Raw genomic sequence first — 18,864 nt, 5'->3', positions numbered from 1 at the left:
TTGATCACCAATTAATGTTGAATTTGATGAAACAGCTTCATGTATTCTTTTCCACCACAATGTTCCTGCATTTTAAAAGCTCATACTGCTTGCTTTTCTTTCTTAGATATAGATGCCTTTGTTCCACCCAGCTGGGTTTTATTTTCAGCTGTTTATTTTCACTGTAGAAACTCTTCTGGGAAGCTTAAAGTCAATGCTCATAAAAATATGATCAAAATAATGGAAAGATATAGGGAACCGTTACCAATATGAGTGCTGTCATGTCAGGTTCAGTCCAAGAACAGCAAGATGGTCCAGAATCAGTCCAGCTCCTTTAATAGCTTACACCTACTAGACAGTCTCACCAGACTATTTATAATCCCCAACAACATCAACTATAACCATGATGCCCTTAGGGAGGGGCCTCTTGACTTTCCCACACTCCGGCTGGGGGCTGAGGAGGTGTTTGCCCTGGAACCTTTCTTTCCCCTCCCGGCAACCTTGAAGTTCCATTCCAGAATCCTCCCCACTCGTGTCTTCCATCACATTTCACCTGGTTTCATTATCTTCTGCTTTTTTTTTAGGTGTGTGTGCACTGCAGGCTGGACAGGACAGCTGTGTGATGACGATATAAATGAATGTGATTCTGCACCATGCTTGAATGGAGCAACCTGCTATGAGTCCACTGTCCATGGTCAATTCCTCTGTGCTTGCCCTCCGTTTTATATTGGAAAAAAATGCCAGTATCGGTACAATCCATGTGATGCTCCCTACAATCCATGTAGAAATAATGCTACTTGTTTGGCACAGGTTGATGGGAAGCCATTATGCATCTGTCAGAAAGGTGACTTATGAAACTGCTGTACGCTTGGTACATTTTGCAATATTGTCTGTTTTGTGGCAGGGTGAATTACAGTTAAACACCATTAAGTGTAAAATTTAAACCAACCAACATGTTAGGCAACTTGTGGCAAAAGAGCTTTGTTTGGTTCTACAAAGACTCCATTTGTTTTTCCATACAGTCAGCATTCAGTCAGGCTAATGAGGCAGCTGTCAAAGACCATAGAAATGACAAGGCTCAGCTGATGACGAGGGAGACAGGGCATCCTAGTTCTTTGAGGTCAGAGGCAGATGTAGTTAGAAAGCTGTGGGACTCCAAAATTAGGGGTACCAGTTCTGGTACCCAATATTGAATATAGAATTTATTTATTTGTTATTTATATTTCAAATTTGTTACCGCCCATCTCGCTGCAGAGTGACTCTGGGTGGTTGCATGGTATATAATTGGTATTGGTATTTTTAAAGTGAAAAGTATGTTCCCTCTAGTTCTGGGTAAGAGACCTGATCTGATTGACCAGCTGATCTCATGAATTTCAGTTGCACAGTGGATGAAACCAATTGTCATCTCCAATCAGTCCATCCAACAGCCATGGCTATTGTCCAGAACATGGGAAAAGACTAAAAAGTTACCAAAGGGTATACAGGAAGATGAAGTTGAACTCTGAGATAGTGGCAGGAAGGTGATTTTGTGTGGGTGGGTGAAGAAAACACATGGAATATCCACTAGAACAATTGAACAATATAGCTACCATATTGGGTCATAGCCTACGACTAGATCAGGGAGTGATTGAGGATGAAAGGGGAAGCTGTAGACAATCTACCTGGGTTTCTTTCCATGAACATGGGCAAATCATGGGCCAGTTGAAAAGCCTTCCAACAATATGAGCAATTTGACAATGGAATCAATAACCAAGGGAGGTGATGGACTTCCATTCACTAGATAGGTTCAAACAGAGGCCTAGCATCAATCTACATGATTATTTTAATTTGGATTCCTATTCTGAGCAAGAGGCTTGGTTTGATAGCCTCAATGGTCCTTTCTAACACTATGACTATCTGTTAGCTGAACTATGAACTGAACTGTTTTATCATAAACAATTAATCTAAATGTTTTGGAGCTTTAATTAATCAATTGTTCTTGATCAGTAAAGGAATTACTGAAATATTTCTGTAGTGGCCCATTTCAGATTGTCTTGAAAACCCTTAATCAGGAGATGAATCTGCCAAAGCAGCTATACATCTTTCTGAGAATTGCATGCACATGAAGGCCATCAGCAAGTTCACTTCCTTGCCCAACATTCACAGCCCGGGGAAAATGATTGCTGTTTTTCAAAAGGAAGGAGCTGCAATAAATTTGCAATATTCAAATGGGAATGCCTTTTCTTACTATCATGAGTAAAGTTTTGGGATTTTAAGCAATGTAGGGAAAGCATGCAGAACACAGCTTTTGGAATTATTTCCAACCCCTTAATAAAAGCTTTGTCCCACATCACATGACCAGGAGAATGCAGAGTGGAGCAGCCACAACCATCCAAATCTTTGCACAGCTGCCTTTCCCATAGTTTGGAGGGGTTTTTTTTTTTTTTTTCTTCAGCCTCCAACTGGATCCAGCCCATTTTCAAACCCAATCTTCTTTTACCAGATTCTCCTGTCATACCAAATTTGATAGCATTTTGTTCTGATTTTGGAGACTTATCTTGGAGATAGACAGAGTTCCAAGCTCCTTTACATAATTCCTTTCCAATATTCCATTGGGTTGGAAAGAATAAAACGGCCTTCACCTGAGAAATAGGGTGTGAGTTCTAAGTCACAATTTGAGCTGCAGTTTAATTCATTACTCACTGTTGATTAGGTAAACTCTTGTATCTAGAAATTCATGTGGTGGGTGACTATACAACAGGCAGTACTTGTTTACTAATAGAAAGGTTGGAAAGTCAAATAATTGAAAATGCAACTCAAACAGGAAATACCCCAGAGTTTCTTCTAAACGTTCTCCCATTTTGCTTGGAAAATATAACAATGTGAAAAGCCACTTTATTTATTTTAAAAATTAAAAAGAAAAGTGCTGTTCTCCAGGGCTGTATCAGATCATTTCCATGCACTGTTGATTTATAATTTGTATCTTGAGCTAGACTGATTTGCATGACCAGCAGCAGCTAGTAGTTGCATTTAAATGTGCCTATTACTTTAGTACACATGGTAGTAAATGTCATTACCATAACAATACATTAGCATTAAACGTATATTTGCAGATACCTAATTAATAAACCAATTTACAAAACAGTTGGCTGAAAAATAAAAACCATCCGGTTTTATATATTAAATTAGTAAACTATATTCACAGCCTAAGACATGAATTAGAATTTACATTATAATGTTTTCTGAAGACTGTTCTGGGCAAATATTTTAGATGCTATAAATTGATTGCAGTTGGTTATGTTAATCTGTAATAATGTTGCTAACATTTAAAAATGTGTTGAACAACTTTAAGTTTCAGAAATTAGAGATAAAAACAGTTCTCATTTAGTTTTGTTAGATCAGGTTAAATTGGCTGGAAATAAGGACTTGGCAATACTTTATTTACTTTTAGTAATTTCCCATACTATCAAGGGTATTTCTCTGTTAAAGACTCTGTTCTACTTTCAGGACAGAATAAAATATAATAATCATAATTTGCACAAAGTGTAATATATATCAATAAGATCATAAGCCTAACACAACCATAACTCTAAATCAAATCAAGATGAAAACAGTTATAAAATCAGTAAATAAAAATAAACAACTTGAACAACTCCAGAATTATAAGCTTGTTAAAAGAAAGGCGGGGGGGGGGGGGACAAAAACCCTTGAAGAGCTGGTGTGACATCAGTAAAAAAAGAAGGAAATTTAATTTCTTGGGGTGGGGGTCCTCAGAAAATATCCTCCTAGTTTTCTAACTGTTACAATCAGAAAACTTTGCTATGTACTATTTATTTATTTATTCAATTTATATAGCCACCCATCTCAGACCAGTGACTAGAGGGTTGTATGGCTGCCTTTTGCACTCTATATTTCAGAGCAAAGGCATTCAGAGCTCACTAAAGTAATTAATAGTGTAAATTCCAAGTTTTTTTTTAAAAAAAAAAAACACATTAGAGTTGGAAATCGGATTAGAACCTACATCATCCTGTAGAGCTGAGATCTGTATCAAGTATTCATTCCATGAAAATGAGGCACTGATATAACAAGTGCCTTTGTTTAAGGAGAAATGTAGAGGGATTAAAAAAGAATAACATGTAAGCCTAACCAATTTTCCAAAGATGTGGAGAATGAAATCTATTAGATAATATATATTGCTCCTCTCTCTTTCTTTCTCTCCCTCCCTCCCTGCCTGCCTCCTGTGTGTTTGTACCAGAGATTGCACACCTTCATGATAAGAATGGCATTACTTTTTTTTTTTCTTCCTGAAATAGAGCTCCTTTCATAACACTCACTTTAGATGAAAAGGACCTAGAGAAATGTCATTTCATGCTGAAGTCCTAACTTAAGAGTGAAGATTATCTCCCTATGTTTGGTACTCGGTAGCAATAAAGCACACTGCCATGAACTTTGAATGCTGTTTTGTCAATATATTTTTCTCACTTCTATCCAGACAACCAGGCTCAAAATCTTTTTTAGAGAAAGCAGCATTTTCCCAGAGAAGTTATGATGCCTTTACCATTTGTACTTAGAGTCGGAATAGGTGCACACCACTTTGAAGTAGCGGAACAGCTAGGATAGGATTGCACAAAATGGTTTTTGCATGCCTGCACTAGTGCTTAGGATATTACACAAATGCAGTCCCCTAGCAGCATCTAAGAAAAACTTAGCAAAATGAACAGATTTTTGGTATGGTACTGAACACATTCAGTTGCCTTAACTAATTGAATTTGAAAAGTGGTGTGAAGATAATGAGCACTATCCATAGGCTTTAATTGCTCTCATCAGAGTGATGAAAACAATGTCATACCACAAATTCAACCTCTTTTGGACATACACGCAAAATTGCAACACATGTAGAAAAAGGTAGGATTTGCATCACTCTGACCTTCCTTGCCCTCCTTTCCACCCTGCATTATGATTGGGTCTACATATTGTGCTAAGTCTTAGTTTTCTGAGCAAGCTATAGTGGCTTGTTGGGTATATCACACTGAACCATAAACTAGTTTACAAATCACAATGGCTGTGGTCACAAAACAGTGACATAGTCACAACAATAAACCAAAATCAAATAAGTCATATCATGGCTTAGCACGATGCCTGAGTCCAAATTATCTAGTGAATTCAATCTTTTAAAAAAACCTTTAATTCATAATTCAAAATTATGTAACCTTCTCCAAAAACAAAGCAAACTAAACAACCCCCCCATAATTAGTATAACAACAAATGAAATCATCAATACTGATCTCTCTCCTTCCCAGTCTAATGACCAGAAATATGATATTGATTAATGATCTAGTTAAGTGATGGTACTCAATATAGTAAGCATTCTTGAAAAAAACTCATATTTTACATTGCTTTCCACATTTGAAATGACATCTATTTTTGAGTCTTCTAAGCAAACTACATCAGAATGGCTCAGATGCTGAAAATAGTACATTTTAGGTTTCTGCATAGCTGGACATATGTTGTTCCATTAATATCTGATCAGCATATACAAAATAGGTTTTTTTCCCCCTCACTGCAACCTGCACTATTCCACCAGTGAACTTGTAAAAAAAGAAAAGAAAAAAGAAAAGCCCAGCTTTGCACTGGTCCACAAGTAAACTTGTAAAAATATTACTGTGTAACTGCCCTGATAAGAACATGTTCTTTTTTTTTCCAATATACATTTTCTCCAAGCTATTTTTTACATTATTTTCACTAATGTACTCTCTTTTGCCAACATAATTCATTGTAGAGTCCTTGGGGTTCTCTAAACTTGGTTCTTTTCTTGCAAATGTTTCATTACCCAGCTAGGTAACATCTTCAGTGCTAAAATGGGATGGGGTTTGCTCTCTATTTATATGCTGTGGCCTGTCTTGCCAGTGCTGGTGGGGTTTTGTTTTGCTCCTCTGATAGTTCCTTGATTAGCATCTGTTTACTTCCTGCTTGTGTGTCTGGTGGTAACCTTTGCTTATCTGGGCGATGATTGCTGGTGAGGTGATCTTCTGGTCTTTTGTCTCTTTTGAATAGTAAGTAGATGCTGTTTATCTCTATGTGTCTGTTAATTGCTGCCTTGTCTGAATACCAGGCTTCCAAGAATTCTCTTGCATTTTTGGATTTAGCTTGGTCTAAAATGCTGACAGTTTCCCAGTTAAAACTATAGTTAAGTCTGTCCATGTGTTGTGAGATTAAGGAGTTTTCATCATGTCTTCTGACTGCTAGTCGGTACTCCTGGATAGCTCTGCTAGTCTTCTGCCTGTCTGTCCTACATATCAATCAAGCAGTAAACAGATGCTAATCAAGGAACTACCAAAGGAGCAAAACAAAACCTCCACCCCTCAAAGCATGCCACAATATATAAATAGAGAGCAAACCCCATCCCATTTTAGCACTGAAGATGTTACCTAGCTGGGTAATGAAATGTTTGCAAGAAAAGAACCAAGCTCAGAGAACCCCAAGAATTCCACAGTTCAACCCTGAGCTACACATATTCGCCTCTATTGATATAATTCATTTTTTATACTTTTGAAGACTGAATTGCAATGACAATTATAAAAAAGGTTCTCAGTTGAATTGTTCAAGAAGTATGAATAAGGTAAATTACCACTTAAATCCACATTAAACCATTTTTTTTCCTATTCCTAGCCTTATCAAAATGGGGGGGGAATCTTGCTAAGAAGTTTTGACCCATGAAATGGATAAGGACAAAAAAAAAAAAGGATTAAAAAATCTTTGCAAGTTCACAAAATTTTATTTTTTACTCTAGGAAGTCTAGAATGTATGATAGCTTAAGATACATGATATGACAGATTTGCATAGTTTTTGAAGACAGCATACTTCTATTTTAATGTAACATTTCCAAGCCTTTCAAAAGGGCAACAGTGCCCTGACAGATTTTGCCAGATGCTCATTTCCTGCATTCCTCCTTATTTTGCCCCTGCATTAAAGTATTATTCTACATGTGATCTTCTCCATGGGGAAGCATTTCTTGTTAGGTTGAATGGGTGAAAATATTTCAAGTGTTTTAAAGTTCAATTTAGAAGGCATTCACCTGGGCCTTTGTTATTCCTGCTCCTGACATTCAAACTAAGTCACAGAGATCATGGATCCATTCCTGTTTCATCTGTCTTTCAGGATTTGAAGGTACTTACTGTGAAATTGACAATAATGAATGCATCTCCAACCCATGTAAGAATCAAGGTCACTGTGTGGATGGGGTAAACAGTTACAGGTAAGAAAGAATCAGTGTCAGACTTGGCTTGGGGACTGTTTTAGAAAAAGATAATGTATTTAGTTGGCACTGGTTTGGATCATTTGTAGGTGAGGCCATTTCTTAAAAGTTCCTCCATTTTCCAGGCAATAATTAAAATCTGTACAATGAAGTAATCAACTACTCTGCAAAAGGAGTTTTCCAAATCATTTGTTTTAAATGATACAGTAAACAGAATGCCTAAATCATTTGTTTTAAATGATACAGTAAACAGAAAATATGAATGAAATCTTGCATTTTCCTTTATTTTTGTTTCTCCTTCTGTTAAAGATTCTTCGCAGTTCACTAAATGTCATCCTTCTCTCCAGGTGCTTTTGCAGAGATGGCTTTTCTGGGACACTGTGTGAAGGGGAGATTAATGAGTGCCTATCAAATCCCTGTGCAAACAGCGGAACATGCATAGATCTTATAAACAGGTTTGTGGATGGAATCAAGTTTTTCTTTTTAAAGGAAAAAAGTTCTGCCTTTCACTCTGCTGATATAGCACATCAGGCAGCATTAGGGAAAACAGGTAGCCTATATCCTTTGAACAGGATGTAACAAACAATTATGGTTTCTTCTTCTTTTTTTTAGGGGTTGCAGTGAAGAAATAATAGAATAATTATTTATGAATATAATGAATATAGAATAACAGAATAACAGAATTATTATAGAATAATTTCATTAATATGCATAAGCCATGAAAGTTAAATGCACCATCATTCAGAGGCAGTATAGCTGTGAGGATAAAATCAGAGGAAGAATGTTGCCTTCATGATATCTTTGACGTACTGGCCAGTGAGTTTCATCATCTCATTAACATTACTGCCTATCAGAACTCTTTGATATTGCAAAATAACACTGTTTTGACTCTTATTCTTTAACATCTCAAATTCTTTAACATCACCAGGCACAAGTCTTAACTAATGGAATGATATAGTTCTCCACTGATTGTCCAACAGAACTAGGAATTCAGTTCACTTCTGTTTACTCTGAATATGGACACCAATCTAATTCATTCAGGATGCAATCCACAGTGAATTTTCTTCTCCTTCTCCTTCTTTAAATCTGTATGACTGGGGCAAGATGAAGTTGCTTAAAATGAATGAATGGGTGAGTGAGTGAACGCTTAAAGGCATTAGAGGATGGGGGAAGAGTAGTGTAGTGGCATGGCTGCTTCTAGGTTGGACATTTGGAAGTCTCAAACCACCTTTCCCGGATGCCTTTGGGTCTACATATCTATATATCTGCCTTGTGGTGGCTTGCTGCCACTATCTATCTTCCTGGGGAGTGTCTCACATGACACCTTCCCCCTGGCATGTGAGAGGTGTAGGGCTCCCACAAGGTATGTTGCTTTTCTGGCAAATTAAAGGGAAAATAAAAGTACAGAGAAAATGAACTAAAGTCTATAGTACCCCCTCCTGATCTTCAGGTGTGTGGCTTCATTTCCTTGTTCACTTTCCCTTTGGAATTTCTTGGATTTCTTACAACTTCTTCTAGATTCTCCTTTTCTCAGAAACTCAGGGGAGATTGAGGGTGGACAATGGAGGGTGTATTTACTGCCTGGGAAGTGAGCTGGCTTTATGAATGCTGGGTTGTGTCACAACTGGTAGTAAAACTAAAAATGCTACATGTATTGGGTGCCCTCTTTATCTGCCCTGCATATCTCTGTGGCATTGTTTATCACTGTGACAGCCTGGTTCTGCTATCTCTGCTAATTAGCTAATTACTGCCAAGCCTGACATAACTGCATTCTGTCAGTGATGAGGATGTCCTTCTCAGGAAGGGCCAAGCTTGGTACCCAGTTATGTCATCTCTCCTATCATCTCACAAACCTAGTAATCAAAGGCAGAAAGCTCGCCTACCTCCAAAGCCAATCAGTGATCATTCTTCCAGGTCCTTCTCAGAAGAGGCCAAGCTATGCCAGTGGGCTCTGCCTAGCCTGGTACCCCACCAAAGCTTGTGAAAAGGGAGGCTTTCCCAGAACAATCAGTGGCAGTGGGATGCTTTTTAAAACCATATTTGAAATATTTCTTTTAAATTGGAATAGGCTTCTTTCTGCATTGGTTTAGTATAGCTTTGGCTGTTTGCCAGCCATTTGAGAAGATATTTGGAGGTCTTTTCCTCAGTCTGGCTATCTCTCCCTTAAAAGAGGTGCAGGAAGAATATTTCAGTATTTCCCCCCCAAATATGCATTCAACTATAAAATATGCATATAGTACAATTTAACCTACCCAAAATAAACCACCCTCACTCATACACATAGATATTGGAGTACTTAATTGTGAAATAACTTGCAGAAGAGCAAAACCAAAAGATTACCATATTCTGAGTTGTGGGTCAGATCTTGTGAATCATATCAACTTACCTAAATACGTAGACCAAATGAAATTCCTGAGAGCCATTGCATTCCTGCACCCAAGCAGAAGTAAATTAGAGATATGGCAAATGCCATCTAGCTTGATGTAAAGGTTACCATCTTTATGAATATTTGGAAGATCTGAAGAAATAATGTTTTCTGTCAATATGTGGATGAAACTGGTAACCACACCTTGAAACTGAAATTGCTGATATTGCCATTTTCTGAAACCTTCCTTTTTCATAACATAATAGGTTCCTTTGCAACTGCCCAGTTGGCTTCTATGGGGCATTCTGTGAACTGGATATAAATGAGTGTGAAACCGTTCCTTGTTTGCATGGAGGAAGTTGCTTCAACAAGCCTGGAGGCTACCAGTGTATTTGTGATTCTGGTTTCACAGGTATAGTACATCTCTAGAATGTACTTTGTGGATACAAACCAACTCCCATTATAACAGCTTGAGCATTTGGGCATAAACAGTGGTTGCTTCATCATGGATAAGCAAAAGAGGTTACTTACCTTTCGAAAGATGGATCCAATGATTATCGTACCAATTCCTAGATCTGCATCTTTGTTAAGCATCCCTGGACCTTATTTATGTTATTTCTGATTTATTGGTTCTTAACCAATCCAGATACTACATTACATAATCCAAAGCAAAAATCAATATTTTGTGAATTCAACCAAGAAAAATAATTATTAGTGCAACTCTTAAGTTTTGCAAAACATACCTATCACAGCCCCTTTTTTCAGTTGTATCAGTTTTTATCACAGTTGGAATGCTTAATGAATCAACAGAAATCCTGGCATATGTGAAGGAAAGGAAAAAAAATCAGACTTTGGCATAATAAAACTGATTTACATTCCCATTTCTCATTATTGAACATTTGACTTCCCTAAAACGTAATGTTGAAAACTTTGCTCACATCGGGATTTGTAAAGTTATATAGAAATATTTATGCATTATTTACTGAGACAAGCTGTACTAAAATCTTGTAATCTTTTTACTAGTATGTAAGTATTCATCATATATTATTCATATACTGTATAACAGATTATTTGTATTTAAAAAACTGTAGCATTGCATGTAAGAATAGTGAAAGAAGCACGTTACAAGAATTGGTCTCTTACTTTTGGGCAGTACTGGTGGCTACAAGCATGCTCAGTTGCATCTCTGCTCCATGAGCTGCAATGGTTCCTAGTGTGCTTCTGGTGCAATTCAAAGGTGTGTGTGTGTGTGTGTGTGTGTGTGTTTCTTTTGGTCACTCCTGAAGCCTTCCATGGCATGGTGCTGGGTTATTTGTGGGACTGCCTCTTCCCAATTGTTTCTACCTGTCTTATTGAGCCTGGCAGGAGAGGCATGCTCCAGATCCCAGTGGTTAAAGGATGTCTGCCGCCTTGCAGGAGCCAGAAAGCAGGCCTTTTTTGTTGCAGTGCATGCCCTGTGGAATACCATTCCACCACCACCACCACCCTGATTAAATTGTCCCCTTTTTTGGAAAGCTTTGACAACATGGATGGCATTGGGGAGGTGGGGTGAAGTGGTTAGTTTGAGCCCGTGTAGTTGTTGCTGTGATTTATTAAGTTGCTAGGTTTTTTTTTTACCAAGGTTGTCTTATTGAATATATGTATTGTTGTTTTGGTATTTATTTGTATTCTGTTTTTATATGCCATTAACCACCCAGTGTCTCTACAGCAAGATGAACAGGCATACAAATCAATTTAACTAAATAAATACATAAATAAATCATTAATAAGAATGATACATTAGAGAACAGAGGAACCGAAAGAGATTTTTAATATGGGCACATTTCTGTGTCCTGTCTCTGTCCATTATTCTCTCTGGGATTTCTCTACCTTCTTGGGCAACTCCTTAGGTCAGCAACACATCCCCGTGCAGCCCAGCACTACCAGGAAAGCCAACTCTTCTCCTCCATGTTCTCCCTCCTTTGTCAAGAAATCCTTGTTTTCTTTCTTCCTTGTCATGTAACTCTCTCTATGAACTCTCCTTATGTTCTCCCTCACCACCACAGCAATGTGCTTTCCTTCAATCCTTGAGCCAGGAGGAAAATACGCTGATATACAAAGTGCTGCCATCACAGCCTACCTGACTTATCCAAGCCTAGACTCACAGATCGTAAGGCATTTTAATTGGCTTATCAAAACATTTTCACGGTATTTGAAGCAAAGACACACAGGCTAGAGACTTCAGTAAAAGAGACTTGGATAGGTCAAAGACAGTGCTCTTGCCTATAAATTATATCAGTGAAGCAAGTGTGCTAAATGGAAGGAATAGAAGCCAGAGAAGCTGAGTCATTCAAGAAAAAGTCAGTGGGTCAAGAGCCAGAGAAATCCACAAAATTCAGTTCAAGTCAAAACGAGGTTATCCACAGGGCAAAAAAACAAGAGGAACTTGGGATATGAAGTCATAAGAGCATAGGTCAACAAACAGGAAAGTTGTTTCCACCAATGGGGGGGGGGGCTGGAGGAGGGATTTGATAACCTCTCCTCATCATTCTCTCCTCAAGGTCATGCTTTTCTCCACTGCTTAACCCTCTTTAGCTGGTGGCATGTTCTAGGGCTGAGGACGCTTCAAACACAGCCACCTGTGCTGAGTTTGAATCATTACTTGCAGGTGTTGACAGCCTGCAGATTCCTCAAGTACAGGCCAAGAGTCTGCCGGGTTCTCTTCTTTAGTCTCAGAATCAGCAAAGTCCATAACACTACCTTTACCACAGGACCAGTCAGTGTTGCTTCCCACATGCAGCCCAAATCAAGAGTCTCCTTGAGGCTCCTTGAGACAAATATTTCAGAATGCTTCTCCATTGCCAATCTCTCTCTCGATCCTTCTCTGCCTGTATGCACACAAAAATAGACAAGCATATGAATAAGTTGAATTTGTAAGCTGGAACAGTATTATTGTATAATACTGTATAAGTAGTATTGTGTAATGAACTCGAACCATTGTATATTTAACATGAATTTTGCTACAGTAGGCTCCATTCTTAATCATGGATTGTCCTTAAACTGAGCATTCTTAACTTGGGGATTACCTGTATAGACCTTCTCATAGATCCGTGATAAGTCTCATACAAGGTCAATATTTCCCTGTCTGAGCAACAAAAAATGAGAAGAATCAGGCAGTGCTTTGGCAACTGCAGCAAAATGGCCAGGGAAGGTCAGAGCCCACTAGACAGAAAAGAGAGAACAGTCCTGCAGCAGGCTAATTGGAGCCCAGCTGATTGACAACCCTGAAGGCTTCTCTTCCATGTGACCTAGAATGGGAGGTCTTCTGTTGCAATAGCAGGAAAACACTAAAGACATTGATGAGATGGAGGCTCCATTGTGAGTACCTAAATTGAAGTGGGGCATCTTTCTACCATAGCAGCCATTTCATCCTGACTCCTCCCTTTCTCATCCCCCCCACTTTTTTTAAATCTAATTCCAGTTTACACCCAGACCTGGAGGGTGACAGATTGTTCCATGCTATACAACACTGATGATTAAAACGAATGGCTGATGTGACAACTAGCAATCCTGATTTGGCTTCCTGAATTTAGCAGTATTTGACAAAACTGTTGGGGTGTTCTACACATCTGAGCAGCTGCATTTAGCTCATTGGGCCTATTTAGGCAAGTCTATTTGCATAAGTATTAAAAATTAATCTTAGGATTGTAGCATCATTTTAGTGAGCTTGCATCATATTCACGTTTTGGTCTGTTAACCACTCCTTTTTGATAAGATTCCTTGCTAAAAGCAGTTGTTGTTGTTATTGAATTTTAGTTTATATTGCTTGGGACAAATTATGAAAAGCAAAATGTTATTTGCCTGTCTGGAGGGTGTGGTGCAGGGAAGCTATTTCAAGGACCATATAAGCTACCAGACTGTGAACAAAGGGAAAATTCACAATTCCCATCATGTAATAGGTTGATGCTCGGTGTTGGATGCAATTTATTGACAGCTTGAAAATTTGAGAAACATGTATTTTTAGAAATGTAGTATATAGCTATGATGATGCATGACTACTTTCTATGTTATATTGGTTTTATGTCACCTAATTCATAAGAAACGAAAACATATTATTTGCAAGGGTGCCAACCTTCTTCGCTTAGGATAATGAAAAAGACAATTTAAAAAGTCAATATGTCAGCAGTTTAAAGGGACTGAATTTATGGGGATATAACCAAGCAATATATTTAGCTGATTAAAAAGGAAATATATTTCCAGCTATTTCTTTCTTTCATGTATTTGTGTATGTATACATCTATACATATTTTGCCTGAGGGACCTTACCCAAAGAAGGCAAAACAGAGTGCCTGAGGCTAATCTCAAGACCCAAATGGAATCATATGTATGCAAACAGTCCTTTAAATCATCTGGTTTCTACCAGTTTAGGACTTTTAAAGTTCTTAAATATTAAAATCAGCACTGCCAAGTACATAGCTTCTTCTTTGTTTTCCCTATTTTCTTTCTTAGTTCCTTCAATTTTATGAAAAAGAATTTACTTCAAATGTAGAAATGGCTTCAAAAGAAGGTTGGGCATCAGGCCCTGTCTTTTGTGCCAAATCAATGAGCTTTTGGTAATGGACACACCTTCAGAAAGGCTTCTCCTGAAGGCTTTCATGGCTAGAGAGGTTCAAAATGAGAAAAAGGTCTCAAATTGTCATGCCTTCTGCTATTTCTGGCTTTAAATGTTGATATTACACTTTAAATTATGTTTGGTAAGTTGGCAAGCAATGTAAATCTGTCAGTACGGCAATCGTTTCATCCCTGAATCTTGTACCAGATGGCCACCTACCCTGCTGCATTTAGCACTTTCAGGTAATTTTAAAGGGTAGCCTGATATAAAGTCCATTCCACAGTCAGGAAAGTATATAACCATGACACCGGTAACAGAGGGTAGCACAGTTCCAGAGCACAAATTCTCCATAACTGGAGCATAAGAATTACCCTGAAGAAATATCTGTTCTTTCCAAATAGGACTGCAGATAGTGAGCCATTATGGGTTGGTAAAAAAGTTGTTGTAAATACCCGTGCCTCTTTCACCTTCATAGATAGCACTAAACCCAGGAATAACTCTAACCAGCATACTTGGCTTTATATGGAACCTCTAACCTTATCTAAATCTTGTTGGAAATATTCATGCATATGAGATTTCCCAATCTCTAGTACTTCTGATTTGTGTGGCTTCACCTCGTTTGTCCTTATCCAGTCTAAAACTATCTCCAAGAATTGTTTCACCTCATTGGAATGAGACGGTGGAAAAGAGAGATTGAGTGGCATGTTGTTTGTATGCTGATGACTCTTCGATCCAGATTATATCTCATGTTGGTTTCATACAGATAGTATAATGTTAGACAATATCTGAGAGTGAGAAGACATTATCAGTGTTTGAGGTTGGGGATGAAGGAACTGGCTTCAGCCTTTCACAGCTTCCTAATATCAGCATATTGCAATACAGGCAAGCCTTCCTACCTATCTTTTTGCCATATATTTTACTAAAAGTTGACTTTTAGAGTTTTACTAGAAGTTGACAGAACTGAAAAAACAAAGCAGCCCTTGCTTGGGGTGATATAGCCCTGCAAGTCTAAAGGGAAATAGGATCACTCTTTCATTTCAGCCTGTGCACAGATTATTTCTTAACATTCCTCATGTGCTGTTAGGCAGAGAAATTGGAAGAAGAGAAATTCCCAAACATTTCTTTTTTACCATTGGCAGTATCCCAGCTTTTCCCAGGGGTTCTTTTACTGTGAGTGCTCTAAATAATAGCAGCAGCAACAACTATTGTGTTAGTAATGCAGCAACCATTTTTCTAGGCCAGATGCCATTCTTTGTGGCTGTTATTCAAACAGGAGGGGGACGGTGGCTGTCACCATTTGTTTTAAATTGTGAATCTTGAGAAAAAAAAATCTTTTTATCCAGGGGAACAGTGAGCAAAGGAAGCATTTTTCCCCCCAGTAAATTGTCCCAGCTCTAATTTCATTGAAATGTAATTGTTTTTAAAAGCCTTGAAAATTACATGTCTGTAAAGAATATAAATGCATGTGTCTGAGTGGAAGGGCATATCTCTTGCAATCCATACACATATTTGGGATAGACAACTGAAGTTTGCTAGGCAATTGAGTTTTGAATACCTACCAAGACTAATCAGAGAAAGCAAAGAAAGTTTAGAGGGGGTAATTAATCCTACAATGCATATATATAGTCAATGGGAAGTATTTCTTGTTATAAAGTCCCCTCCCCGCTCCCCGTGCATGTAGGTACTGAAAGTATAATCCTTATCTACATGTTTCCATATTTTTATTGCTCAAGAGGGACACAGTGCCTTTAAGTGCACATTGCAGAGTTTATTTTCCGTTATCTGTCTCATCATAATGATTTCACAGTGGTTATATGCTAATACTTTTCTCCAGCTTATTGCCAAGCATTAGGCTGCAGGAAAGGAAGTAATCTGACAAAAGAAAAACTGCCAACAAAATGAGAAGAAATTTCAAACAAAGTTAGATTTAGAGTAGATACAATATAGATGGATATTCCATTTACACAAAACTATTTCCTTCACCAGTGGATATCAATCTGCTGGTGAGGCTCTTTCTTTAAATGAGGATGTAATCCAGGAAATGTTATTATACATGGGGTGAGGATGGGAATGGTCAGTTTTGGGGATGGCTGGTTCCCTAGTCCTACCTGACCAATATTATCTGGTCCCAGGCTGCAACAATACCACCATCGCTTGGATTTTATCATATTTAATAATTGTATTTTATGCTGTACTATTTATGTTTTTATTGGTTTTAACTGTTTGGTTGTGAACCGCCCAGAGTCTCTCCTTGTGGGGGAGTTGGGCGGTGATATAAATTTGATTTATAAATAAATAAAATAAATAAATGTTAGAGTTTTTAATACATGTTTCTTAAAAATTATGGCAACAATGTGTTCATAATGGTTGTATAATACCTGGGTCAACCACAGTAAAGCTTTAAAGTACTATTAAAAGAACATAAGAAGAATTCATCTGAAGCAGAGATATGAATAATCTAGTCCACTTCAAATGGCCACTGGCAAACCTTTTGTAGAACATGAGAGTGACAACCCTCTACTCTTTTCTGTTTCAGCATATAATATTAAGAGATGAAATACAAGTGGTCCTCATTTAACGACCACTCATTCAATGACTGTTCAAACTTGTGACAGCACTGAATGTGTGGTACTTACAACTGGTCCTCAAAGTTCTGGCCATCACAGCATCCCCATGGTCATGTAATCATGATCCAGGCACTTGGCAACCAGCCCTGATTTCCAACCATTGCAGTGTCCCATGTTCACATGACCAGGATTTATAACTTTCCCTGCTGGCTTCCCACAAGCAAAGTCAATGGGGAAACTGGCAGGAAGTTGGATTCATGTGAGGTCCTCCCTTTACAGCCCACATGGTCCTTATTTAACAAAGGTAACCAGAGATTGCCGGAACTGCTGTTGGTAAGCAGCACGATCATGTGGCATTGCACTTTACAACCGCATAATTTAGCAATGGAAATCCCAGTCCCAATTACAGTTGTTAAGTGAGGACTACCTGTATATCATTCTAGAGAAAGACCTGGACATGGAGATTGCCACAATCTTTCTTGTTAGCTAAACAAAAGCAGTAAGTTTGTGCTCTCATGCAATTCTACTCTATCTATTCTATCCATCAAAGACAATTTACTTCCTTAAGCAGGAAACAAGATGGTACTCTTCTCCCATTCCCTGTAAGAAGCCAACTGAAGCAGCACTTCCTGGAAATTAATAGGTGATCACATGATATTGCATGGTCATGTGATCAGGGCAAGAAATATTGTAAAGAAGAAGCCATTTCAGCTGACAGCCCCATGTTACTACGAGTATAGGAGGCTTTTTTTTTTTTTTGGCTATTAAAAGAAGAAAATAAAGAGTGCTGGCCACCTCTCAAAAGAAATTCCAACCACTGACTCCCTTAAAATGCAAATCTGTCTCTAGATTTTTTAAACAATTTTTTTAAAAAGAGCAGAAATTGATCCAAATATACCATAAGGACAAAACACTAGGATAATATATAGGCACGTAGAGGAAGTGCAGTAGTACAGTGGGCACAGGGCAGACCATGGATAGCACAGGTAGTTTTATGTGCAAACTTCTTGATACCACCCTGACTCCTGCAACAACTGCCCTATCATTCTGATTAGTAGTAGGATCAGCCCTTATTTCCTCTACTGAGTTTTTTTCCTCATCTACAAAGCTTAGATTTGCTTTTCAGGAACATAAACATGTAGCACTCAAAGATAAAATTCATGCCAAGAATAAAAGGGAATCTATTTTTAAATACTCCTTTGCTAAACATAAAGCTATAACTTGGCAGTACATTATTAGAATTATATTTTGCATCATCATCACCATTATCATCATCATCATCATCATTGGAACTAAATTATTACTTATTTTTGCTGTGCTCTAAAGGAAAGAAATCTTAGTTAACCCTTATATGTTAACAGCAACTGGAAAAGAAAAAAAAAGTTTCCTTTTTGGTTTGACATCAGTTTAGGAACCAAATACTCTAGATTCAAATTCAGTTCATTACACTGGAATAAATTACTGCTGTGCTGCCTGTCTAGTTAACAGCACACTATTGTGTTTCAGAAATACAACACCAAATGTATTCTAAAGCAGCTGCACAGGTGATTTTACAGTATATTTGTATTGTACCTGAGTTTTTACGTATGCAATTTTAAAACTTGGAGAATGAATGTAGATGATCGATTGAACTGATTCTGATCATGCATTGGGCAACCAAAATTGGAATTAAAGGGATCCAATAAATGTGCTATAGTGCAGTCAGGTAAGCAGTGTTGTACATCTGATCAATAGAACTGGCCCTGATGATCTTTAATGATATAGGAATAACTTGTATGAATAAAGTAAGTAACACAAGATTTCTGCTCTGAGAAATATTAAGGGACAGCTAGGTTCTGTAAGGGTTTCCTGTCAACTGGAAACAATCTCAGCTTGGGAGTTTCACCTATGTTGGAGGGGCAGCTTCCTAACAGTGGGCCATCATCCCTCTATCTTCCAGTGAGCTCTGGAAAATAGTTTTTCTAACAACTCTAGGTGAGATCATCTCAAAGGCTACATGTATTAAATTTGCTCTTAGCTGGAAAGGCTTGAGCCTCTATTCAAGTGCAGTGTGATACAGCTTGTTGTGCTCAGATGGTTATTCTTGAGAATTGAGGATCAGGTTTTAGCTATGCATAGTGGCAGTGCT

General features: G+C 38.0%; 1 protein-coding gene across 1 annotated transcript in view; it reads left to right on the top strand.

Annotated features, from left to right (window-relative positions):
- EYS (EGF-like photoreceptor maintenance factor) overlaps positions 1 to 18,864 on the top strand; it is a 507,483-nt gene that overhangs the window by 39,828 nt on the left and 448,791 nt on the right. The window contains 4 exon segments of the mRNA XM_088150272.1: positions 564 to 823; positions 7,117 to 7,213; positions 7,561 to 7,668; positions 9,845 to 9,990. Coding sequence (XP_088006398.1) covers positions 564 to 823; positions 7,117 to 7,213; positions 7,561 to 7,668; positions 9,845 to 9,990 — 611 coding nt within the window.

Source organism: Python bivittatus, unplaced genomic scaffold (assembly GCF_059951505.1).
Source record: "Python bivittatus isolate LINGU-HERP-01145 unplaced genomic scaffold, Pbiv_v1 ctg000020_np1212, whole genome shotgun sequence".
Classification (NCBI taxonomy): domain Eukaryota; kingdom Metazoa; phylum Chordata; class Lepidosauria; order Squamata; family Pythonidae; genus Python; species Python bivittatus.
Note: the sequence above shows the minus strand (reverse complement) of the source record. Positions and strands in the feature narration are given on the sequence as shown.